Source organism: Chiloscyllium punctatum, chromosome 17 (genome assembly GCF_047496795.1).
Source record: "Chiloscyllium punctatum isolate Juve2018m chromosome 17, sChiPun1.3, whole genome shotgun sequence".
Lineage (NCBI taxonomy): Eukaryota > Metazoa > Chordata > Chondrichthyes > Orectolobiformes > Hemiscylliidae > Chiloscyllium > Chiloscyllium punctatum.
This window is the reverse complement of record NC_092755.1, coordinates 46,981,880-47,009,598: the sequence shown is the minus strand read 5'-3', so window position 1 is coordinate 47,009,598 and position 27,719 is coordinate 46,981,880. Positions and strand designations below refer to the sequence as shown.

At 40.8% G+C, this 27,719-nt stretch overlaps 1 protein-coding gene across 5 annotated transcripts in view; it reads left to right on the top strand.

The window, feature by feature from the left end:
• Positions 1–27,719, top strand: part of cabin1 (calcineurin binding protein 1) — a 477,539-nt gene that overhangs the window by 101,131 nt on the left and 348,689 nt on the right. For 4 of the 5 annotated variants that reach the window (XM_072587055.1, XM_072587054.1, XM_072587056.1 and 1 more), the window contains 3 exons: positions 8,763–8,852; positions 10,506–10,657; positions 19,118–19,287. In XM_072587055.1, the coding sequence (XP_072443156.1) occupies positions 8,763–8,852; positions 10,506–10,657; positions 19,118–19,287 (412 nt within the window). The remainder of the gene's footprint in view (positions 1–8,762; positions 8,853–10,505; positions 10,658–19,117; positions 19,288–27,719) is intronic. The other variant, XM_072587057.1, reaches the window with a different exon arrangement.

The following is a 27,719-nucleotide window of genomic DNA, read 5'->3' as shown; positions in this document are numbered from 1 at the left end:
CTAACTCTGTATTCTTGGTTTTGGCAGAAATCAAACAGTGAAGATACATCGTCTTGGTGTTTTTTATTTGAATCCATGTTCTGCGTGCCAGACCAAAGAGGTTCTTAAAAATGTTAATCTTGATCATTTTTAAAATTTTCATAAATTGGACTTGACAAGGGCCTGAAATTCAGCTGCAATCTTGTGCTACAATAATGTTTCACTTCTGAAATGGTAATGATTTCTCTAACCCCTCATTTTATTGAGGCATCCTCATGGAAGTCGATCCCAGAGCAAAAAAAAATGACACAATGAGCTGTTGCAAGTCAAGTAGTATCCTAAAGTGGGATTTTCAGCAGCTGCAAAACCAACTAATTGAAGTTGAATCACAGGGAGATTAGAATTTATTCCCTTTACTATAGTAAGCATCATTATGAAGAAATACAGGACAGCAGATGTCTTGCTTCAAAGTCTCTGCATATGGTGCTATCAAAAGTTCAATGAAAATGACTCCTGCATTTATTTTCTAGTTGATTCCTAATTCAGTTAATGAGGTATTTGCACGCAAAAGGATGTCAATGTGAGCTGTCAGGGAAACTTGCTCAAGAAGACTGTAAGTTGATAGGTGTGTCTAGTGAGAGACGAAACTGAGTTGCGTATCTGTCCAAGCATTAACTCGAATGAGGGATAGAAACTTGATGTTGGGGGAATTCCTGACCTTTGTGTAATTTACGTTTGGTCAGTCAAAACATACCCAGTTTTAAGAAGAGGTAAAGCACTCAAGTTCATCCTTTGATAGATTACCTGTATAATGGACAAGTTGATATCTCAATTCTGTGGGTCTCCAGAATTACATTCAACAGCTTTAATAGCTTGGAAGAAACACTCTGGTGGCAAGGGGACAGAAAGAATTTGGGTTGGGAGACCACAATATCCATTATCATGAGTGGCTAACCATCACCAGTACTGACAGAGTTGGTCAGGTCCAAAAGGACATTACTGCTATACTGGGTCTGCTGTAAGTATTGGGTGAAAAAAAGTACTTGCCCTCATTCTCATCACCTAACCTGATGCATCTGTCAAGACAACATCAGGAAGAGTGAGCACTGCAATCCGTATGGAAGCAGAGTCCTGTTCTCACATTAATGACACCCTCCATTGTGCTATGACTACCATAACTAAATAGGTTAGATTTTGAACACATCGAGCAACTGAAGACTGGGCATTCCTGAGGTATTTGGATGATCAACAGCACCAGATTCCTTTTGAATCATTCATGGATGTGGCTGAGCCAGCATTTACTATTCAATCATAATTATCCTTCAAGGAAATGCAACTGCAAAGTCTGGCATATGTCTCATTCTCCCACCAAACCAGGGGTTCACTTTGGTTCAATGATAAGCACAGGAGGACATACCGAGGGTAGGACCAGGCATACCTAAAATTGAGATGAGGCTGCAACACAGGATTACCAAGGTATCAATTAGCATATGCAGCAAGTGCTAGACAGATAATTCAACAACCAAAGGGTCATATCTAAGCTCTGCAGTCCTTCCACATCCAGTTGTTAATAATGGTGGGCAATTAAACAACTCACTGGAGAAGGTGGCTCCACAAACCTCCCCATCCTAAATGATGGGGGAGCTCAGCATATAATAAGGCTACAGAAGATAAGGCTGAAACATTTGTAACAATATTCAGCCCAGCAGTGACAAGTGGCTGATCAATCTCAGCCTCCTCCAGAGTAATAGAGTCATATAGCACAGAAAAGACCCTTCAGCCAATTGAGTTCCCAGGCATCACAGATGTCAGTCTTCAGGCAATTTGATTCATTCCACATGATATCAAGAAACAACTCGGTACACTAGATGCTGCAAAGACTCTGGGCCCTGACAAAGTTCCAGCTGTAGTTCTGAAGATTTCTGTTCTGGAACTCGCTGTGGCCCTAGCCAAACTGTTTTAGTGCAGCTACAACACTGGCAGCAACTCTGCAGTGGTTAGTGTTAGGGTTTCACATGTATGTCCTGTGCACAAAAAGCACATCCATTCAATCCTGCCCATTATGTTCCATCAGGCGACACTCGATCATCAGTGAATCAGAAGGGAGACAATGACTTAGTGGTATGATCGTGAGACTATTAATCTGGAAACTCAGCTCATGTTTTGGGAGGCCAGGTTCAAGTCCATCCGCACCAGATAGTGTTATTTGAATTGAATTTTTAAAAAAGTCTGCAACTAAGAATCTACTGATGACCATGAAAGCATTGTCGATCGTCAGAAAAACCCGTCTGGCTCACTTAGTCTGGTTTACACATGACTCCAGATCCACAGCAATGTGGTTGACTGTCAATTGCCCTCTGAACTGGCCTAGTAAGCTACTTAGTTGTTTCAATTGCAATGAACTTTCAACAAAGAAATGCAACCAACAGGCCACTTGGCACTGGAAAAGACAGCAACAGAAACATCCCTGTCAACCCTGCAAAGTCTTCCTCCCTAACAAATGGGAGCTAGTACCATAAATGGGAGGGCTGTCTCACAGGCTAGTCAAACAACAGCCTGACATAGTCATAGTCACTGTAATCATACCGTACAATGTTCCAGACACCACCATCGCCATCCCTGGATATGTTCTCTACCACAGGTAGGACGGGCCCAGTAGAGGTGGCAGCACAGTGGTATATAGTGGGAGGTGGTTGCCCTGGGAGTTCTCAACATTGACTTCCGTTCCCATGAAGTCTCATGGTTTTAGTATAAACATGGACAAGGAAACCACCTGCTTACAACGTCTTCTCCTTTGGCTGATGAATTGGTGGAACTCCATGTTGAACAACAGTTGGAGGAAGCACTGAGGGAGGAATGGGTGCAAAAATGTACTCTGGGTGGAGGGGTGGAATTCAATATCCACCGACTGACTGTGTCTCGGTAGCAGCATTACTGATTGGGCTGGTCAGGTCCTAAAGGATATAGCTGCTAGACTGGGTGTCTGGCAGGTGGTAAGGGAACCAACATGGGGGAAACACATACCTGATCTCCTCCTTACCAGTCTGCCAGTCCATGACAGTGTTGGTAAGAATGACCACTGCATAGTCCTTGTGGAGACAAAGTCATGCTTTCACATTGAGAATAACCTTTCATTGTGTTGTGTGACACGATCACCGTGCTAAATGGGACAGACTTTGAGCAGATCTAGCAACTCCATACTGAGTATCCATGAGGCACTGTGGGCTATCGTCAAAAGTAGAATTGTACTCCAACCTTGTGGCCCAGCATATTCCCCAATCAACCATTACCACCAAGCATCAACCCCGTTTCAATGGAGAGTGCAGGAGGGCATGCTAGGAGCAGCACCAGGCATACCTAAAAAAAGAAGTGTCCACCTGATGAAGCCACTAAACAGGACTACTTGCATGCCAGACAACATAAGCAGCAAGTGATAGATTTGAGCTAAGTGATCCCACGCCAATAGACCAGATCTATGCCTCTGCAGTCCTGCTGCATCCAGTTGTGAATGGTGGAGGACAATGGAACAACAGATATCCCCATCTTCATTAATGGGCATCAGTGCAAAAGATAAGGCTGAAACATTTACAGCAATCTCCAGCCAGAAGTGTCGAGTGGATGATCCATCTCAACCACCTCCAGTGATCCTCAGCATTACAATTACCTGTCTTCAGTCAATTAAATTCAATTCATTCCACATGATATTAAGACTTTTGCTCCAGAACTGGCCATTCCACTAGCCACGCTCTTCCAGTACCGTTACAACATTGGCATCTACTCTGCAATGTGGAAAATTCCCCCGGTATGTCATATCCACAAAAAGCAGGACAAATCCAACCCGGCCATCAGTGTACCCCGATCATCATTAGTAATGTGATGGAAGGCATCAGATCAGTGCTATCGAGCAGCACCTGCTCAGCAGTAACCTGATTGGTGATGCTCAGTTTGGGTTCTGCCAGGGCCACTCAGTTCCTGACCTCATTACAGTCTTGGTTTAAGCACAGATAGAACAGCCAAATTCCAGAAGTGAGGTGAGAGCGACAACCCTTGACATCAATGCCACATTTGATCGAGCCTGGCATTAGAGGCTAGGGTTAATAGGAATTGGAGAAACCCTGTGTTGTTTGGATTCAGACTTCACACCTTGGAAGATGGTTGTAGTTGTTGGATGTCACTCATCTCAGCTCCAGGACATCACTGCAAGAATTCTTCAGCCTAGTATCCTACGCCCAACCATCTTCAGCTGCTTTATCAATGAGCTTTCCACTATCGTAAGGTCAGGATTAGGGATGCTCATTGTACAATGGACTGTACCATTTGAGTCTCCACACATGCAAAAGTAGGCTGTGTCCAAAATTGGCAACACCTAGTGACTATCCAGCTTGAGCTGACAAGTGGCAAGTGATATTCACATCACAAGAACCAGGCAGTGACCAATTCTAATAAGAGAGAATCTAACCACTGCCCCTTGACATTCAGTAGCTTTAACATTGCTGAATTCCCCCATATCATCATCTGAGGATTACTATTCACCATAAACTCAGCTGGATAGATAAATAAGTACTGTGGCTACAACAGCAGGTCAGAATGTATGATTCCTTTAGCAAGTAACTCTCCTCCTGAGGTATAAGTCAGGAGAGTGATGGCATTCTCCCCACTTACCTGGATGAGTGTAGTTCCAATAACACTTGAGAAGCTTGACATCAACCAGGGCAAATCATTTCACATGATTGTTTTGTGATGTGGTGTCATACCCCTCCCTCCACCACCACCAACGATCCAGAACAAACGTGTACCATCTGCAAGACGCACTGCAGAAACTCACCAATGTGTCTTAGGCAGCACCTTCCAAACCTACGCATATTTCTATCTACAATAACAAGAGCAGCAAAAACATGGGAACACCACCACCTGAAAATTCCCATCCCCACCACACCCCATCTTGACTTGGAAATACAGCAAATTTTATTTTAATTAGCACCTTAGGAACTGGCACTCAATAAACCAGCAAAAATTATATACCTCAAATATTGCAAAGTTTGCAGTATTATTCTGTCCAGTTATTATAGTTCTTTATTTACCTCAATATAAGTATACTTGTTCAATCGAATGGCCACATGAAATATCAACAAGTTGATTCAATTTAGAGTTAATTTCTCCATAAATACTGCAATCTACCATCATGTCCCAAGTCGTCAGTTGAGGGTGCAAGCAAGAAGGGTCCATGCCGGTAAGTTTTATTTAAGGCAAATTTGCATTATTATTTAACTGATATTGTAAATAAAGGATACCAGTGATGTGCATGACCCTTGCATTATATTTCTATTACTTAGTGTGTGTTTTTACATTGATTATGATGACCTCTTAATCAACTGGAACACTTAATCACCTGGCACACTCATCATAAGTTTGCTATATACTACTTCATTGTTGCTGAATCAAAATCCTGGAGTTATCTCTGTAACGGCATTGAGATTGTCGCTAGACCAATGGACAGTACGAGGAGTCTGCTCATCACCACGTTGTCAAGAGCAATTAGGGATGGGCATTAAATAATGGCTTCTGACCAGCTATGTCCACATCTCCTGCCTGTATTTTTAAAAAATGCATTTTTGTTTAGTTTGTATAAAATTCACTGCGCTCCTGAGCTGCCCCCTCTTCATGTCACATCAATAATCTGGCCTACCCAGGCGCGGGGTGTGTGGCAATGTTCCCACCCACCACCACTTTGTTCTAGTTTCTCAATGCTTCATTTACATGATAATTTGTTACAGTTATTCCTGTCACTGCAATCTGAAGTTTGACCCCATCTGAGGCAAACCAGTTATATTAGAAATACTAGAAATAGACACAGAAGTAGGTCATTTGAATCTTTGTCTCTGGTGCTTTTCTGTCCATGAGAACTGGATTTGATTCACTTTCTCTCTCATCATTATTATACTTCTTGAAATATTGTTTTTGAAGCAGCTATCTAATTCTCAGTTTCTCATAGACTTTGCCCTGGCTTCGTGGCTGAGATCCAGTCCAAGCACCATTATCCTGTGAATATTTTCTTTTAACTTCCATTTACTGCGTTTTGTTCCAAGCTTAACTTTGTGCCCCTTGCAATTGTATCTACAACCAGTGGAAGTAACACACCATTGTTTAAACTTTTTGTATCTTAAAGAGCTTTATCATGTTGCCCATCTTGGCTCCCTTGGTAAATCTCTAATGTCTTAAATCACTTTACATAATTGTAACCTCTCATCTCTGGTAACATCCCAATGAATCTATCCTCAGCCCACAATTCTCAAACTAGGGTTCATGGACACTTTGTAGGGGATCCATGAAAGAATGTATTAGTGAGAGTCATTTTTGCACTGTAGGGCATTGTTGTGATTTCCTTTATCCACTCAAACAGAATAACCAAGAGCCCATGCACTGGGCCTGGTGCACTCCCACGCTGCGAGACCTGATAAGAGATTGTGTTTGGCAAGCTTCAAACTTTAACTGAGAATCCCACAAGGGGAGATGATTGGTCCCAAAGGCATCAGGAATGGATACTTGTGATTAACACTGGAGGAAGGGTGGGAAGATGCCACCACGTTAGCCTTGTCCAGGGTCATAGAATGACTTTTTCATGCTGAGCTAGGAGTAAGGTAACTGGAGTTGAAGTAAAGCTGTTCTATTTACTGGTTGTGTCCTGATGGCAGCAATGCCTGCCTGTGAGGCAGTGTAGCAGTGATATTCCACTGCATCCAGGCTACTAACCAGCAGACTGAGAAGAAATTTCCTAAAGTATGCAATGACTGTGCAGAGCAAGCAGGAGGTGGAGATTTACACTTGCTCTGCAATATTGTGAAGAGTGCTACACACTTGAAAGCATTCAGAAGACCATGCCTGGTGTATCCTGAAAGGTACTTTTAGGTCTGTCCCGGCGTTTGAAGTGCATTTTCAATGTGACCTTCATTGCATTCTCCTGGGTCTAATTTATATTTGCTTAACCTATTTTTCTAATCAGCCTGTTCAGAGATATTATTACACACTCCTGGAACAGGAGAGATTTGAACCCCGGGTGTCTCAGCCTAGACGAGAGCCCCCTTCCCTGGGTCTTATGGGATTTGAAGGATTTTGGGCCCAGGTGGGAAAAGGCCAAAGCTGAGGCTAAAAATCAGGTTGTATTAAATTGTGGGGTAGTCAGAACTGTGAAGGATGAACTGGTGTTGACCATGCTCCTGCTACAGTTGATGTAGACCATCTTGGTTCTCATTTGAGGTTGAGAATAACATGGCCACCCCTGATAACCTCCAGATGAGAACTGTAAAGTTTAGAGCAGATATATAAACCTTCAGAGTTGTCAAATTTAAGTCACGGCGCAAGTGCTACTTAACTCTTCAATTCCTATCGTGCTCTTGTCTTACTTTCAGGACGTTGGGGAAACTCCCGCATTCAAAATTAATTTGCAAATTCCACATTAAAATTATAATGGACTGATTTTAAAATATTGAAATTGACAAGCTCCTTATGTACTGCTGTTAAATGTGGAAGTCTGGGTTGGAGCCAACATCGTGAAACATTCGCTTTTCCTTGTTTCAACAGTCCATCAACTTTTGTTTAGAAAAACTTGCTTCAAAATTTATCCCAGTGTAACAAGTGGACTTGATTATCTCTCTCCAAATTTTTACAAAATTTTGATTAGTCAGCAGTATGTTCCTTTATATTTGTTCATGGGATGTGAGGCTCCCTGGCAATGCTGCTATTTATTGCTTATCCTACATTTCCCCTGAATGTGGTGATGAACACACAGTACTGTTAGGGAAAGTGTTAAAGGATTTTGACCAAGAAACAGTGAAAGAATGGCAATATAGCTCCAAGTTGGGACTGTGTGTTTCCAGTAGTGAACCTTCAGTTCTCAGTCTAGATTAGAGTGGTGCTGGAAAAGCACAGCAGTTCAGGCAGCATCCGAGGAGCAGTAAAATCGACATTTTGGGCAAAAGCCCTTCATCAGGAATACAGGCAGAGAGCCTGAAGTGTGGAGAGATAAGTGAGAGGAGGGTGGGGGTGGGGAGAAAGTAGCATAGAGTACAATAGGTGAGTGGGGGAGGGCTGAGGTAAAAGGTAGGGGGGAGGGGATTTGGGGGAGGGGCGTTGGGAATACGATAGGTGGAAGGAGGTGAGGGTGAGGGTGATAGGCCGGAGAGGGGGTGGGGCGGAGAGGTCGGGAAGAAGATTGCAGGTCAAGAGGGTGGTGCTGAATCCGGGCTTTGGGACTGAGATAAGGTGGGGGGAGGGGATATGAGGAAGCTGGAGAAATCTACATTCAAAACAATGACTGCAGATGTTAACCTTCAGTTCTCAACAATGCCTTTTCTTGATCAGTCACTACGCTGACCTAGAAGTTTGTGGACTCAAACTTCATGCCAGAGCATGTAATTTTAGCTGACACTTCACTGCAGTACCAGGGGCTGCTTTGTTGTTGGAAGTGCCCTATTTCAGGTGAAGCTTTAAACTGAGGGTGCATATGGGAGATTTCATGGCACTAGTCAATGAAGTGTGAAGGATTGCTGTTGTCCAGGCCGACATTTATCTTTCTTCCAGTCACTCAAATAGATTAGCTAATCATTACTTTGTTGCTGTTTATGGAAGTTGCTCTACATACCTGGAGTGCTGCATTTCTCCACATTATAATGCTGACAGTGCTTTCAAGTACATTAGTTATGGTTCAAATTTAGGGTGTCCCAAGTCATGAAGGGCATTCTCTAAGTGTGTTTTTCATTTTATAATCTGCACTGTTTTCTGTACAGGCGGCGCATAACCTACATGAAGATGCAGCACATTATCCACGTAAGATCCATTACCACAATCCACCAGATCTGGCTATGGAAGCTCTAGAGGTACTGAACCAAATGAGCCAAGCAAGTTTAGGCTCTGAGTACTTGAATATCTCCTGAGACTTAAAAAGTGATTTTTTCAGGGTATAAATAATTCTCCACTTCCAGTAAGTGTGGGTTAGAGGTACAATGATATGGATTGCATGCAAGACTGCTAATTTTTGTTTTTAATTCACTCATGAATTCATTCAATTAGTAAACAATTTTTTAAAGCATCTTTCATTGTCACCACTTCTGGAACATAAATAGATCTTCTAGTTGCCCTATGTCGTAGGTTGAATGAGCTTTGACTTCAGGAATCCTTTGCCTTTTATAGTCTTTGACTTGAGAGTGTAGTGCTGGAAAGACACAGCAGGTCAGGCAGCATCTGAGGAGCAGGGGAATCGATGTCACGGGCATAACCCTTCATCAGGCTTATGCCCAAAACGTCGATTCCCCTGCTTCTCGGATGCTGCCTGACCGGCCGTGTCTTTCCAGCACTACACACTCAACTCTGATCTCCAGCATCTGCCATCCTCACTTTTTCATCGTCTTTGACTTACTTTAGATGATTTAACAAAAGACATAGCATGATTGGACATTAAAAGCAAAAGAGAAAATTGAGAATTAATTTTAATAAAGATCAGAAAATTTCACTTTTACCTCAATAGAATGATTCTTTGTGAAGTTTGTTACCTCCATTTCTCCTTCATGCAATGCTTTTGCAGGGTGAGGAATTTATTTGCCTTCTATTTAGTGACCTTTTTAATTTTGTTTGTTTTTAATGGTTCAACAGTGCCAACATTTTGTGAAAGAATGGTGGAACTTGAATTGATTTCATTCTTCATAGAAATTGACAGACTTCAAATGTGAAGTCTGATATGTAGTTTTTTCACTATGATACTGGGGTCAACACTAAGGAAACAGTAATTTCAGCTTGGAATCTTGTGACCAGAAGCCAGAAAAATGCATACGATTGATGTGAGGAATTCCAAACTGACTGCAAAACCTTTTATTTGATTATTTATACACTTTCCTGTAAGGAGAACTTGGAAAAACATTTTTAATCGTTAGTTTTTGACTGACTTCAAACCTTGGTCTGGCTGCATCTCCCCCATGCAGTAATTTAAGATATTTCAAGCAGCAAACGTTTCAGGCTGCTCACTAAATAAACTATGCCTTAAGGGAACCTAGTGCAGATAGGTAATTACAGGTCATTGTAGCCAGAATAAGACAGTATTTTGATCTACAGGCTGAGGATTAAAGGTGCTGATGCCAAAGTGGGGTTGAGGCCACATTCAGATCAACCATGATCCTATTGAATATTGGAGAAGGTGCAAGGGGTAGCTGAATGGCCTACTCCTCCTGTTTCTTATCCTTCAGATCCTGATTGTAAGTTAGAGGATAGTTGTTCTTTTTTGGTCCCTGGCCAAAAGACCACATCATGACAAATTCATTTGAGTCGAATTTTTAATAAATGTTAAAGTTTGTTTATAGATATCTTCAGTTTACTGATTTACCTTAGTTAAATCCCTAAAAATGGGTAAGTGTTAGGCTTCAAGCTTGTCGTGGATGGCTTTGGCTGTGTGTGTCTAAATAAACTTGTTTGGGTAAAGGATATTTATTCATTTCAAATGTAGGATTATCTATTGTTGTAACTATGGTGTTGATGTTCAGGTCTACTTCAGGCTTCATGCCTCTATTCTCAAACTGCTGGAGAAGGATGAAGTGACTGTGGACTGTGAGATGCTATTCAGCTACATTAAAGAAGCAGCTCAAGGGCCTTTTGCCAGCGGTGAAGAGAAGAGTACCTTTAAGGTCACTGAGAAGTAAGTTCTGTTAAGACTATAGTGATGAATTGTGTATAGTTGTTGGTGCCATGAAGTCAGAGCATTTGGAGACCCTGATGTTCAGAGTTTGTTTTACTTTGATAGTTGACAAAAACTGCTTCCTTTTCACAGTCATAAATATAACTGTAAGAAATAGGAGATGTACGCCACTGACTGTTAAAGCATGCTCCATCATTTGTCATTCACTAAGACCCTGTCCACCTTCTCGCTCAACTCCACCTTCTGTCACTCTACTGAGATTCTTTGATTCTCTTGGGTTACAAATGACGATTCATCTGTACCTTTGGATATTACTGGCTACTCTGTGTGAAGATATTCCTCCTTGTTGGAGTTCTAAATGACTGGTCCTTTATTCTGAGAATATGGTCCCCAGTGCATGTTGACCCCTTACCCCTCATCACCATAACCAGCAATATTTGTCCTGTCAAGTCCTTTAAAAAGTTTTAAAAGTTTCAAGCATTCAATTAGATCACATCTTAATCTACTAAACTCTAGGGAATATTAGGCCTAGTTTACTTAATCTTCCTCATTGCACAATGCCCCCATCCCAAGAATTACCTCTATCCTTACTGACTTGTATTGATCCCAAACATTTTGATTTTGATATTCTAATCCTGGTGTTCAAATTTATCATTGTAACCACTTGCAATTCTCTGTGAATTCTGCTTTCTACCAAATCTGACCACTGGTCTATCCCCCACTTCCTTTGCTTCACTGTCAATGGACATGGTTTCAACCTTCTAAGATGTAAGATCTGGAATTGCCTTCCTATACCCCTTGGCCTCTCCACTTCTCTCTCACACACTCACACTCTCTCCCTCTTATTCTAATGTCATCTCCTTCACTTGCTATATCAATGCAGGTTGCTCTTTTCAACAAATTAGAGAATTTGAGGTGGCCCTAGAGCTTAGAGTCCTTAAATTCTTGAGATCCATTTGAAATTTTAGTAGAAAACTGAAGACCTCGTCTGAAGTATCCCCTGGCATTGTTCAGATGAGTTGGAGGATGAACTGTTCTATAGCATTAGGGTATGCAGGACATTACCCAGAGCTTTTGGTTTATGGTAATCAAATAAATCAAATTCAGTTCTGAATAAAGTCATATTGAACTCAGAGTGTTAACTTGATTTATCCAGACATGTGGCCAGACCTGTGGAGTTTCTTCACTTCATTCTTCTTTTCTGCCTCCAGCTGCTGTATTTTGCTTTTAAGTCAAAGTTCTGGATTCGGTTACTTCTGTCGTCGTCCTGTGAAAATCAAACCCTCCTCATGCTTGTTCTTTCACTTGGATAAATCTAGTGTTGTAGGTTTGAGGGTGAGGGCCATACTGGTATAGTTATATCATATAGGAGAATTGCTTGAGGACAAAGGGTGAAGGAGGAGCGCTGGAGGTAATAGGTGATTACCAGAGGTGTCTATAGTGTGAATGTGGGTTAAAGTTGCATTGCAAGAATGTAACTTAGAATGTTCACTTTGACTATAAAATATCCTTTGTACATCCATGTGAGTTTTAGATGTATTTTTGGACATCCTGTGGTGGAGCATATAACTCTCAAAGTTGACTGGAATGAAGCCCTTGAAGTTATGAACGCCTCTTCATCTCTTTAGTTTTGATTTAGTGGGGTAGAGTAGAGATTTGAAGTGAAGAGGAGTTTGCCAAATCTTGGCAAAGTTGGGAAGTTGTCTGGATACTGGGTGAAGTAAAAATATGTAGAGGATGGCCCCAAAGGTCACTTTCTCAAAGAATTATATTATGTATGGTTTGACCTGACCTTCCCTGCACAAAACAATGTTGCCTATCACTGATTTTCCTCCAAATGTGAATAGATCCTATTGCTCAAGATTGTACAAAAATCTGGTTGGTTTCACTTGAACAAAGAATTGGTCCATGAGGGGTGCATCCTAATTGCCAATGGGAGTAAGGGTAGAAGTTGCTGATAAGATGGCCGCAGTCAAAGATTAAAGAACAGCACAGTACAGCACACCAAGCCTGCACCAACACATATCTTTCTAAACCAAAGTCCTTTTGCCTCTATGTGGTCTGTATTGCTTTATTCCCTAGTTATTCATATACTTGTCAACATGTTTCTTAAATGTTGCTGTTGTATCTGCCTCCACCATCTCCTCTGGCAGCCAATTTGAGGCAGTTACCATCCTCTGTGTAAAAAGATTGCCTCTCACATCTCCTTTAAACTTATCCTCTTTTACTTTAAACCTAAGTCCCCTAGTAATTGACGTTTCTAACCTGGGAAAGAGCTCTAACTATCGATTCTATCCATGCCTCTCATAATTTTGTAAACTTCTGTTTGGTCACCCCTCACCCTTCGGTGTTCAAGTGAAAACCAACCAAGGTTTGTACAATCTTGAGGGATAGGATCTATTCTCATTTGGAAGAAAATTGACTAATCAGTGATAGGCAACGTTGTTTTCTGCAGGGAAGGTCATGTCTTACCAACTGAATAGAATTCTTTGAGGAAGTAACAAAGTTGATTGAGAGAAGGGCTGTAGATGTCATATACATGGACTTCAGTAAGGTGTTTGATAAGGTTCCCCATGGTAGGCTGATGGAGAAAGTGAAGGCACGTGGGGTCCAGGGTGTACTAGCTAGATGGATAAAAAAACTGGCTGGGCAACAGGAGATAGAGAGTAGTCATGGAAGGGAGTTTCTCAGTGTGACCAGTGGTGTTCCACAGGGATCTGTGATGGGACCACTATTTTGTGACATATGCAAATGATCTGATGGAATGTATAGGTGGTTTGATTAGCAAGTTTGCAGATAATACTAAGATTGGTTGAGAAGCAGAAGTGAAAGGCACTGTCAGAGAATACGCCAGAATATAGGTTGGAGAGTTGGTTAGATTAATGGCAGATGGTGTTCAGTCCAGGCAAACACGAGGTGATGCATTTTGGAAGATCCATTTCAAGAGGAAGGCGCTAGCTATGAAGAGAGGTTGAATAGATTAGGATTATTTTCGTTAGAAAGACTGAGGTTGAGGGGGGGGACCTGATTTGAGGTCTACAAAATTGAAAGATGTGGCTAGCAAGAAGCTTTTGTCCAGAGTGGGGGACTCGATTACTAAGGGTCACTAGTTCAGTGTGAGAGGGGAAAAGTTTTTAAGGGAGATATGCGTGGAAAGGTCTTTACGCAGAGGATGGTGGGGGCCTGGAATGCATTGCCAGCGGAGGTGGTAGAGGCGGGTGCGATAGCATCATTTAAGATGTATCGCGACAGATACATGAATGGGCAGGGAACAGCAGGATATAGATCCTTAAAAAATAGGCGGCAGGTTTAGATAGAGGATCTGGATTGGCACAGGCTTGGAGGGCAGAAGGGCCTGTTCCAGTGCTGTAACGTTCTTTGTTTAATCTCTCCTCATAGCTAATACCTCCAAACCAGGCAACATCCTGATAAGTGGTTTTTGTACCTTCACCAAAGCCTCCACATCCCCTGATAGTGTGGTGGCCACAACTGTACACAATATACCAAATGTGGCTTAACTAAAGTTTTATACAGTTGCAACATTATTTACCCATTTTTATACTCTGTGCCCTGACCAATGAGGGCAAGCATGGCATATGTCACTTGTATTGCATTTTCAGAGAGCTTTGGACCTGTATGCCTAAATCTCTCTGCATGTTGATGCTTCCATGGGTTCTGCCATTTATTGTATATTTCTCTCCTGCATTAGGTCTTCCTAAATGTGTCGGCTTGTATTTGTCCAAGTTAAACTCCATATGCCATGTCTCTACTCAAATCTTCAGTCTATCTACATCCCGTTGTATCTTCTGGCCCCTTTTAATCCTCCTCACTATCTGCAGCTCCCGCAACCATTATATAATCTGCAAACTTACGAATCAGGCCACCGTTCTCTAAATATTACAAACAAAAGGGGTTCCAGCAATGATCCCTGCAGAACACCACTGGAGACAGATCTTGAGTCCAAAAAAAACACACTTCCATTGCCACTTCTGTGACTAAGCCAGTTCTGTATCCATCTTAACAGTTCACATTGTGACTTCACCTTTTATATCAGCCTGCCATGAAGGACCTTGACAAAGGCCTTTCTAAAGTCCACATAGATAACATCTACCACCCTGCCCTCATCAATCATCTTTGTCACTTCCTCAAAAAGTTAAGTTTGTGAGACATGTTCTTCCCTGGATTTACCTCTGTTTATTTCTAACAAGTCCATAGAACATAGAACATAGAAGAATACAGCGCAGTACAGGCCCTTCGGCCCTCGATGTTGCGCCGATCAAAGCCCAACCTAACCTACACTAACCCACTATCCTCCATATACCTATCCAATGCCCGCTTAAATACCCATAAAGAGGAAGAGTCCACCACTGCTACTGGCAGGGCATTCCATGAACTTACGACTCGCTGAGTGAAGAACCTACCCCTAACATCAGTCCTATATCTACCCCCCCTTAATTTAAAGCTATGCCCCCTTGTAATAGCTGACTCCATACGTGGAAAAAGGTTCTCACTGTCAACCCTATCTAACCCCCTAATCATCTTGTACACCTCTATCAAGTCACCCCTAAACCTTCTTTTCTCCAATGAAAACAACCCCAAGTGCCTCAGCTTTTCCTCATAGGATCTTCCTACCATACCAGGCAACATCCTGGTAAACTTCCTCTGCACCCGTTCCAGTGCCTCCACATCCTTCCTATAGTATGGCGACGAAAACTGCACACAATATTCCAGATGCGGCCGCACCAGAGTCTTCTACAACTGCAGCATGACCTCAGGACTCCAGAACTCAATTCCTCTACCAATAAAAGCCAGTACGCCATATGCCTTCTTCACTGCACTATTTACCTGGGTGGCAACTTTCAGAGATCTGTGTATATGGACACCAAGATCCCTCTGCTCTTCCACACTACCAAGTATCCGACCATTAGCCCAGTACCCCATCTTTTTGTTACTCTTACCAAAGTGAATCACCTCACACTTACCCACATTGAACTCCATTTGCCACCTTTCTGCCCAGCTCTGCAGCTTCTCTATATCCCGCTGTAACCTGCCACATCCTTCCTCACTGTCTACAACTCCTCCGACTTTCGTATCATCCGCAAACTTGCTCACCCAACCTTCTAACCCTTCCTCCAGGTCATTTATAAAAATGACAAACAGCAATGGTCCCAAAACAGATCCTTGCGGAACACCGCTAGTGACGGCACTCCAAGATGAACCTTTGCCATCAACTACTACCCTCTGTCTTCTTCCAGCCAGCCAATTCCTAATCCAAACCTCCAACTCACCCTCAATGCCATATCTCTGTATTTTCTGCAGTAGCCTACCATGGGGGACCTTATCAAACGCCTTACTAAAATCCATATATACCACATCTACCGCTTTCCCCTCATCTACCTCCTTAGTCACCTTCTCAAAGACATTTTCTAAGTGTGAGGAATTCCCATTCCTAAGAATCTTCTCCAGTAATATCTCTACCACTGACATAAGGCTCACTGGCCTGTAATTTCCCAGATTGTCTCTGTTACTCTTAAACAAGGGAACAACGTTGGCTTGCCTCCAGTCCTCTGGGATCTCTCCTATGACTATAGAGGATACAAAGATTTCATACTAGGCCTCAACAATTTCCTTACCTGCATCCCTCAGTATTTTGGGATAGATCCCATCAGGTCCTGGGACTTGTCTACCTTAATGCTTTTCAAAAACCCACCATCTCCTTTTTCATATTGACATACCCAAGAATATCACGATCCACCAACTCTTCCTTTTTTGTGAATCCTGGTGCAAAGTTTTCATTAAGGACCTCACCCTCTTCCTCTGGCTCCAAGCATAAATTCCCTTTCTGTATATGAGTGGACCTGCCAGATAAAACACCTTGAGTTTTCTTGATTCTGATTGCCAAAGACATTTCTTGGCACTTTTTTAGCCTAATTCCTTTTTGAGTTCTTTCCTGTTATCTTTGTATTCTTCAAAGGCTCTGTCTGTTGGTTTCCTAGACCTTCCACATGTGTCTCTTTCAATTTGACTAAGCTCTCAATTTCTTTTGTCATCCAAGGTGGGAATCATGTGGGAATCTTGCCGTCTTTATCTTTAATTTTCACAGGAAACTGCTGGTCCTGAATTCTAATCAAATGGCTTTTAAAAGATTCCCACATGCCAGATGTGGATTTACCCTCCAATAGCTCTCCAAAACTACATTCCCCAGTTCCTGCTCAATATTGTGCTGGTAAACCTTCCCCAATTTAGGACTTGTGCTCTATAATCTTGGACTGGTGGCATAAGATTGAAGGGTAGTAGAAGTTACACACTTATTCAGAAAGAGTAAAATGATAAACCTGGCAATTACAGACCAGTCAGAAGAACCTAACAATGTAATGTCAGTGATGGGCAAAGCTTTTACGAACAATTATTTGCGAGAAAACGAGCAGCCTCTTGAGCAAGCTAATGTAATAAAACAAAACCAGTAAATAGTTAGTTAAAAATCACACAAAACAGGTTATAGTCCAACAGGTTTAATGGGAAGCACACTAGCTTTCGGAGCGACGCTCCTTCATCAGTCTCCTTCTATCACCTGATATAGGAGCATCGCTCCGAAAGCTCGTGTGCTTCCAATTAAACCTGTTGGATTATAATCTGGTTTTGTGTGATTTTTAACTTTGTACACCCCAGTCCAACACCGGCATCTCCAAATCATGAGTAAATAGTTAAATAGCATGTTGTTCCATGGGGTAAGAAGATATAAGGCCACTGCAGTTCCTGTTATGTGAATGGAATTTCGAAAGGCAATTGATGAAGTACCATACATCATTCACTTGAACTTTGCTATTAATGAAAGGTACATGTGCCTGTGATATAATGGGCAGTACAAGCATGGATGCAAAATTTGCTAATAGAGTTGCGAATTGCTCAATTTATTTTAAATTGTGCAATGGTGTATGTTGATATTCCTTAGGGTTTACTATTAGGACCCTGCTGTCTTTAATGTATGTTGGTGGCTTGGACTTCATACGCGAAGCACTTTATTGAATTTTGGTGTGTAGTGAACAAGGTGTGATTGATTTAAAGAGGACATGGTATAACAAGTAGAATTGGCAGAAATAGAACAAATTAAACTCAACACAAAAAAGTGAGAGTTGTTATATTTAGGTGTGAAACATGAATTACAGTGTTAAAATTGTAAAGGGGCACAGCAGCATTTGGAGTGTTTGTTCACAAATGTTTGAAGGTTAAATTGAGGTGATTGTGCAAAACTATTTCTATTGTTTTAAGGCAGTCAGTATGTGAAAGGGCTAACTGATTAACTCTGGTTAGTTCCTGCCAGGAACACTGTTGTTTGGTTGTCTCTAAGTTGTGGTATCAGAATTATTCAGATGGATTAGTGCGTTCTTAAATCTTAAAGTTCCTGTTAAACTGGTGTCACACATTTTTGTAGGTATAGATAATTAGCACTATGTAATAAACCTTTATTGTTTATCAAGATTGAGCATATCCTCTGCTGAAGACATCATCTAGGCATCCTTCCCCACTTGGTACCACTGAGACTAACAACAACATCAAGGATTGGTGTAAATGAATCTACCAGACACTGCTCAGGTAGTTCAGACACAACACCATAAGATGTTGCCAGTGATGGTCATCTGCCTGCATAATTTAGTCTCATCATATTATAAGCATTTCTACTGGTTCAGGGATCTAGGACCGAGGGCTAGTTTAAACATTTGAGTTGGACCTTTCAGTATTGAAATTGGGAAACATGACTTCGGGCAAAGGATGATAAACATTTTTGACTCTTTCCACAAATGCTAATTAATGGTTAATTTTAAAATTAAAATTTGAGCAACAAAAATCCAGGATTTGGATCCGGAGTTAATTTTCCGATCAACCATGGTCTTATTGAAAGGCAGAAAGCCTTTGGGCTGACTGACTCCTGCTCCTAAGGGAGAAAACAGGGAGAAATTTAAAAATTACACCTTTGTTATGGTTTCAGCATATTCTTTTCAATATTAAGAAAATTTAGAAACACTCATTTTAAAGGCTGCAATTTGAGGGTTTTGGGAAATTCTGGAAAACGTGCAATTTGACTGCAAATTTTCATCTGTTTCTTGGGGTGCCCTAACTAACTTCAGTTTGGATTTGCATTTTAAGAGGACTTTAACATTTTGTGGTAGCTGTAGTATTTGTAATTTATCCACTGAAGTTTTGGTTTGAGGACATTTTCTGTTTTGGCAGAATGTGTTTGTAATGTATAATGTTACAGGGATGTGTAGTGGTAGGAAACTGATATTGCAGCTCCTGTGCTGCTTTACAGTCCAAGCTGCCTCCTGCCTCATTACAATAAGCATGTCTACCAAGTGCTTTGTTTCTGCTGTAAATTATTATTATTAATAAATTATTGTTACCTTGGTGATAAATGATATTTATCATCTCACTACTTTTATTCTCCTCTTTCCTCCTGTCCAGGGAGAAGTCCTGTACAAATGATGATGATTCTCATTCTTCTGTTGGAACCATGCAAGGTCAAGGAAATCTTCCCTCGGGTCCAGGTCTGACATCCCCACCTTACACAGCCACTCCGATTGACCACGATTACGTCAAACGTAAAATCCCCCGTCAGCAGGCTTCAATTGATGGTATTTCTCTTGTTCTAGATAATGGCAAACTTGGGAGGTGGTTAATAATTGGGGCAATCATAAGTGGTGAATTCTGTTAAACGCACAACACTGGGTGATGGTGCATAGGAAACGGGCAATATGGCTGCTATCTAGCTTCTTTAAAATGATGGGTTTTCAATTAGGTTTCTTTAAACTTGGTGCTTGCTGGGATTGTTATTCGCTTGTTTGAGTGTCTGCTGCTTTGCTTGTTTTTGTGTGAAGTGCAATTTGGCTGCACCTAGTGCCATTACAAGATTCATTATAAACAGAAGAAATTTTTATGGAATGATGTCCATATTGGCCATTGCTTGCAATTCTCTGATCATGCCCTCAAAACAGTTGGTTCTTCTGTAAAGGCCAACAGGCACTCACTTCAACTCAGTGGCTGTGGTGGTACCTGCATCTGCCATTTGAGTTGATACAGATCGTAAATGCTGCAATTGTCTATTAGCCTGTTGTGCATGCTGTGTCTTGCTATTTTTCTATGTGGTCCTGTGATTTTTATTTTCTTGGTATACATTTATTCATGGCCTTTCACATATGTTTGCTAATTAAGCATCCAGACCTGCTCCATGCTCTAATGATAGTAAGGTGAATAGTTTGGTCATCAGTGTCCTGACAAATTTTGGTCTGTACCCCAACTCATCAGGTGTGAGGAGAGTTGAGTGAAGGGAATCAGATTCTAATTTTAAATTTAGATATTTTAGATCGTAAGTGAATTTTCCAGTTGAAGTTTTAGGATTAATTCAGAGTGTAACACTTGACATTCAAAGAATAGTATTGCTGAATTTGGCAGTGTACTTTAGTCTACATAAAATTGTTAAATACTAAAGTTTTTTAAAACTGGTTTTGTAGTTTGTTAGTTTAAAGAATCTGTTTGTGGATAAGATTAATTTTATTCTATGTTGTCTCCTGTTTAAGTGTAGCACTGATGCTTTGATTCTCGAGCCTTTGAGATGACACAAAATATTTTTGTTGATCCAAACTCAGAGACTTCAGTCTCATTCATGCTGGTTCCCATCATGTGGTCATTCTGCCACCCTCACCCCAAGTAAATAGTTTGAATGATGGCTCTAAGGGCTGGAGGAATATGCTATTAATAGTGAGCGTGACATGGTGAATTTTTGTTGGTCCTAGGAACAAATTACTGCAGATGCTGGAATCTGTATTGAAAACAAAAAATGCTGGAAATCCCAGTGGGTCAGGCAGCATCTGTGAAGAACGAGCAAGCTAACGTTTCAAGTCTAGATGACTTCTTCAGCTCTGATGAAGAGCTTTCTCGACTCGGAATATTACCTTGCTGTCTCTCCATGGATTCTGCCTGACCTGCTGTGATTGCCAGCATTTTTTGTTTTCCCTTATTGGGGGCAATATCTGAAAACTATACCAATTTAAGTTACTGAATCTGGATTACTTAATTGCTGCTTTTAAACTTTGTGGTTTCACTGCTTTATTAATTTTTAAAATCTTTTAGAAGAGATGAAGAATGTTTCCATCAGGTGTTGTGGGATTTTTCAGTAGAGCGCAGAGAAGAAAGCAAATCAGTTAATGACTATTTTTTCCATTTTCAAAGACACATTACCTCCATATTACTACCAAGCTAGGCTAATGCATCAAAACAGTCCAGGAACAAAGAAATTAGCCAAGGCCAATAATCGAGTGCATGAACAAAGTGGAAGAGCTGAGTGAACTAAGTAAATGAGTCACTGATTGGTTTGTGCCAAGCTTGAGTTTTAAACGTCTGCAGATATAGATGTTAATGAAAACACAGATGTAAGGAGCTCTGTTGTTTGAAATCCTCAGGGGAAGTTAAAATAGGCGACAGCATAGTATGTTTGATTTCAACATATTGAGAATAAGTGTGACCAGAACATGTGGTATGACTGTGGCAAAGAGAGAGGAGAATGTATAGCTTTGTGTATTAATGGTTTAGTGGGAACAAGTAGGTAGCGTTCTAATATTTACAAACTAAAAGAATAGTTGAGGTGGAGGCAGTGAGAAAGGAGAGAAAATGAAATGGGAATGAGAGATGGGGATTGTTTCCCAATTTCTTTTTTCAGTCTTTGACATGGTTGATTACGCTATGCTTCTTTATTGCCTCTCCTCTGTTGCAAAGCTGGATGGGACTGCACCTCACTTGGTTAACTGTCCAGTCGTAGTCAAACATCCACCTGTTCTTGTGCTGTAACCTCTGCAGCCTCCTCTGTTTCTATCTTTACCAAACTATTGTTTTTTAGTGCTCCCATTAAGTGGGGGTTTGGGATGTTTTGTCATGTTAAAGGTGCTATATAAATACTGATTATTGCTGTATCCTGTCGGACAGTTTGAGTCAGATATGGAAGCAGTAGTGCAGTCTAACTCTTTATTTGGAGATAGTTGTGTAAGAGATTTGTTGTGAATCAGGAAGCAATTTCTTAGGAGCAGCTTTAGCAATGGCAGAGTTCCAGAGAATCAGAGTGATGCTGGGAATATTGAAAGACAAAAGACACAAGAAAAGCACCATTAAAGGTTTAAAAATAGCACTTTTAAGGTCTAAGAGTACCAGAGGAAGTGAAGACAGTGTTTATTGCTCCACTGAACATCAAGATATAGTACCACAGCCATTACACTGGACACTGAAGGTTGTGAACTTAAAAGGGAGATTAGGAGAGCTAAAAGGGGATATGAAAGGATATAGGCAAGTAAAATTAAGGAAAATGCTAAGTTGCTGTGCAGATACACAAAGGATAAAAGAATAATTAGGTAAAGAGTAGGGCCCATTTTGGACCATTCTGATAATTTGTGCTTGGAGCCTGAGGCTGAATACTTTGGGTTGGTGTTCACTAGTGAGGGGGATGATATGGGTATAGAAATCACGGAGAGGGACTGTGATATATTTAAAGAAGCTAACATAGACAGAGAAGAGCACAAGAGAGGGTGAAGAGGTGATTTATCAGGATGTTGCATGGGCTGGAGAGTTTCAGTTAAGAAGAGAGATTGGACAGACTTGGGTTATTTTCCTTAGAGTAGAGGAGATCGAGAGGGGACATGACTGAGATGAATAAAATTGAGGGGCACAGATATGGTAGACAGAAAGAAACTTTTCCCCTTGAAACATTTCCTCCTTGATTTTAAAAACAAAAGGCAGGATCAATCATTAGGAGCATAGATTTAGGGAAAGGGGCAGAGGTTTTGAGAAGATGTGAGGAAAAGCTTCTTGCAAAGGATGGTGGAAATCTGCTTGTGAGGTGAGTGTCGGTGGAGGCAAAATGCTCATTGCATTTAAGGAGTATTCCGTTGTGCACCTGGTGCCAAGACATGCAAGGCCAAGTGCTGGAAACTGGGATTAGATGAGTTAGGTGGTTGCTCTTGCCTTTTGTGGACATGATGGACAGAAAACCTTTGTTTTTGTGCTGCAGATTTCTATGATTCTAACATGGTGCGATCAGTGCTATAGGGTTCGTTGATGTGGAGAAAAGGCCATTTTGTTATGTGAAAGAAAATAAAATTGGGAGAATAGGAGAAAAGGTTGTGGACTGCATAAATGCAGTTTATGACCTCTCACCTTTAGCACACTGATTTCAGAGGAAAATGAATACCCATGAGCATACTTTTGTACTGGGCATGCAGTTGATGATTTGCTTAATTCTGTAATGGGTGTGGGTATTGTACTGCATGCAATTTAATTGATGCTGTTCGCCTGTGCTTTCTGGCTATTTATTTCGGAAACTGAATCTTTGCTCCTTCTGATGAGGGTACATGTTTCAATTGTTACTCTCTCGTAGCTTGCTGTGCTATGAATACGCTTGTACTTGCTCTTATGTTTCCGTTATAAGCAATAGGTTCCATTGTTTGTACTGCAGTTTTTGTCAAGTCATCAACGGCCCCTTGTACCTTCTCCATGATTCTCATCCATTCCTTTGTCAGGCTGGGCTTCTAATACTGTTCTCTTTGCTTCAGAGCAACCAATCCTGCACTTCTTGTCTTAATCTGTTATCACAAGATAAGCAGTTCCCAATGGCTCCTTATTCTATAGTAAAGGAATTCAAAATCATTCATCTCATTCAATGGATATTTGCTCAAACCCAGCTTTGGATTTCTCCAGTCTACATGGAGTAGATGTTTTGCTTTTCCTTTGCGTTTTCCCCCCTTGCTTCACCATTGCTGCTGCATCTTGGCTTCAGCCCTCAAACATGCTAAGTCATTTTCCTTCAAAAGCTTTCTTCATGTAGCGCTGTGAACTGTGTTTTGGTCATCTCACAGAGCACTCCTCCAATGTTCCACATCCATATTCTGCTCTGTTGTACCTTGGGTTGTCTTGCCTTGCACAGACTTAATTTATTCCTCACTCCCTGCCCACCCTATCTGAGGAACATTTCCATAGTAATCATTTTTTTCTACTGGTTATGTGCCTCTCCTGTCTGTCCAACCAGCAGATGCAAATTCCATCCTTTTCTAGTGTGAGTGTTCTATTTTTTAATAAACCCACATTTCTTCCTTTACATCAACTCTTTCCTTTAAGAAATTCTTATTGTTTACTATGCTGCAACCACTAATCTGTCTGTGATCAGTACGTTCTCCTAATGTTGCCCATAATTGTATTGTTTGGGTTACCTGATTAATATTGTTATTTTTAGTTTTAGGTGTTTTATTGACTACTTCCTTTTCTAGTCACTAATTCTTTTGAGTCATTTGTTTTTTACTCCATCAACAGACTTTTGAAATCCCGGCTTGGTATTTCTGTACTCCCATTAATTTACTTTTATTTTATGTCTTGGTTTGTGTACTGTTGGTTCAGATTATAAAATGCACCCAATTTCCAAGGCTAAAAGCAAAAGTGATATCCTGAATGTGGATAATTGCCCAGTTTAGACACTGATCCCAACATTCTTTGTACTGGGTTTTCTTTCCCAATAATTGACCATATTACCAATTCAAAGTGTATCAGGTGTGAGTTTTATTCATATCCATACATTATATAGTATAAATTATTAAGGTTTCCCTTCTACTATATCTTTTGGGATTAATTCATCCCACTTTGATTCTGTGATTGTCTTGAAATTGTTTATTCTTTTCAAATGTTCCTGCTTCCTTTGCCATGCCAAAATGTGATTTTAGCTATGTGATGATCACTGGCAGTCAATGTTCCCCAAATTTTTCAGTTTCCCACTCTCAAATTCACTGCTAAGTTATGTTTCATCTCTTTCCCTGATGATGTAGCCACTGTCCAGAAACAGTCCATTATCAATTACACTGTTTTGTTTGATAGGTGCTCCCCACTCCCTCTGTAAATGAAGGTAATTCAACAGTTTTAATTATTCAGCTTCCACTTGAAATTAAGAATTGCCATCAAACCATGGGCAAAGTTCCTAGGAATCCTTTCAATTTTAAGATTATCATGTTATGTGCAGTTACTAATCATCCCATCTTCATCTGGGGTATTCAGTGCTTTTTCTTCCATCTCCTGGAACAGATGGTTTCTGAATGCTTACTGCAAAGTTCTACTACACACTTATTTTGTATTTCATTTCTCAAACGTTCTTTCACCACTTCTTAAAGAAATTAGAGAAGGTATTTTAAGTGCAACAAATGAATACAATACTAAATGCGAAACTATTTTGTGTGCTAATACTTTTGGACAAGGGATACCAGGCACTTGGGTCAATCAAGTCTGCTTGGCCTCAAAGCCATTCATACTCGTTGGTTAACGGCAATGTTTAAAATGTGTGCAGTGATTGACTTGAGCTCCTTTCACAGCAGTCGTATTTCTTATTGTCTGTCATTGCACATGATCAACTCAAGGCCTCGATATCAACATAACCATTGACAACGCATTCTACAGGTTAAGCTCATTTTTAATTCAAGGAACCTTTGGAGTGGTTAAGCTCTTCTCGATCTCCAAATTGGAAAAGAATATATGTGAGTATGGAGTGTTTGGAAGATATTTGCCTTTCTCCACTCTGAAATAGAACACAACATTTGAGTTTCATTCTGGGTGACTTTAGTATTATGCATTGGGTGGACATAGACATTGCTGACGAGGCCAGCATTAAGTACCCATCTCTAATTGCCTGGGAAAAAGTAGTTTTGAACTACTGTCTTGAGCAGCTAGTAGTGGTTTGAATGCAACTGAATATCTTGCTGGACATTTCAAAGAACAATTAAGAATCAATAATTTCAGAGTCACATGAGTTCCCAGTGTCCTGGTATTGGAATAGAGCTAATTAGAATAAAACTAAAACGCTTCTTTTTAACTTGCATGTGTTTATCTGTTTTCAGTCAAAATACACAAAAGTGAAAACTTCCCGTTATTCATTCCATTAGTCTTTCCAATTGGAGCTTTCTGGGAAGCAAATCCAGACTGTCTGTTGTATCCTGTCTGAACAGGATTCCGTAAGTCCTTCAAGATACATTGGAAGTAACAAAGAGAACTAGGGATGCAGGTGCATTGTTCCTTGAAAGTGAAGTTGCAGGTAGACATAGTGGTGAACAAGGCATTTTGCACATTTGCTTTCATTGGTCAGTGCATTGAGCATAGAAGTTGGGATGTCGCATTGTGACTGTACAGGACATTGAGACCAGTTTTAGAATACTGTATGATGTTGTGAAACTTCAAAGGATTCAGAAAAGATTTACAAGGCTGTTGCCAGGGCTGGAGGGTTTGAGCTGTAGGAAGAGGTTGAATAGGCTAGGGCTTTTCTCCCCTGGAATGTTGAAGACTGAGGGTTAACATTTTAAAGATTTATAAAATAATGAGTGGCATGGATAAGGTGAATAGCCACGGCCTTTTCCCCAGGGTAAGAAAGTCCAAAGGTAGAGAGCATAGGTTTAAGGTGAACGGAGGAAGATTTAAGACAGACATGAGGGGAAATTGAGTTTACATAGAGGGTGGTGTGTGTATGGAATGAGTTGCCAGAGGAAGTAGTGGAGGCTGGTACAATTACAACATTTAAAAGTCATCTGAATGGGCATATGAATAGGAAGGGTTTAGTAGGATTGGGCCAAACACTGGCAAATGGGACTAGATTAATTTAGGCTTTCTGGTCAGCATGGACATGTTGGACCGATGGGTCTGTTTCTGTGCTGTATATTTCTATGACTCTATAAGTCTTGAATCCTTTGTCCTTGGTCCCTTATATTAGTTTTGACAATCAAGTCAGAGTAAAGTTCAAATCTATAAAAATAAGGGAATAATTTGTTGTATTACGATGAGATGTTGCCTTGTAAAATGCAGATGGTTTGACTTGAGAGCACTACACATCTGAAGATATGATCCAAATTTATACAGCTGGTACTCAAACTGTCCCTCCTTAGTGAACAAAGCCAATTAGAATATGGAGGTGAAGATACTCAGGCAACCTTTGGAGAGACCAACAGAAGGACAGGAGAATTACATTTTGTTCCTTACCTCATTTTCTTCTTAAATATCTGCTGTAGCACCATCTGAACAACTCAGCTGGGATTTGTTTAGGTGCTACGTCCTCTGTTTTACAGTGATTGACAACAGATCTAATAGGTTGCATAGTGGTGCACTTTTTGAGTTGTTGCTGCAGACCCATCTACGATTAAGAATTTAGTACTTACATAATGGTCTGCAGATTGGGATGTTGGACATACTGTGGAAGAAATTATGGAGCCTGTTCCTGTGTACAGAAGTTCAGTGAAACCAACAAGTTTACTGTATTTACTTTATAATTACAATTATTCCCAGCTCTATCCCATTAATTCCTCCACTGTCTGTAATTCATTTCCTTGCTCCTCTGATATTGGCTAGAACTTACTCCTAGTAAAGTGAAAACTAGAATCATTGTCATCATGACCAGCTGTGAACATTGTTGCCTATTACTCCCCAGTAGATTGAATCAACCTATTCATAACCACATTGTTCTAATTGAAACGGTGCTGGGCTTTCAAACTCATTCTTCATTCTATTTCCCAGGCAGCCGACTTCAGTTTCTGTAAATTGACCTGTCTCATCTGTGTAAACACTAAACGGGTGCCATTATTACCCCTAGTCCTGACCATTCTGAATCTTTCCAGACAAGCTTCATATATTCTGTACTCCATAATGTTAGGACGATACAAAACTCTTCTATACACACCATAATTCACATAAGTGACCTCTTTACTCACTGATTGGAATTAGTTTGGCCTTTTGGCCTGTCCCTTATCTATTGCTGTAGACTGATCCAGTGCCCCCTCAGTCCTTTGGTAACTCAGGAGTCCTCCAAGTTTGGCTTCTATGCATCTAAACTTTTCTCTTTCACCAATGCAGACACACATAGACACAGCTGTACTCCAACTCCCTGCTGAAATTACTTCATACTCTTCATCTTTATGTTGGGCCTTTAAAACCTGTCTCCTTTTGGTTACCTATCCCAATATAGTCTTCAGGCTTGGTGTCACATTTTGTTCAATAATTACTCCTGTGA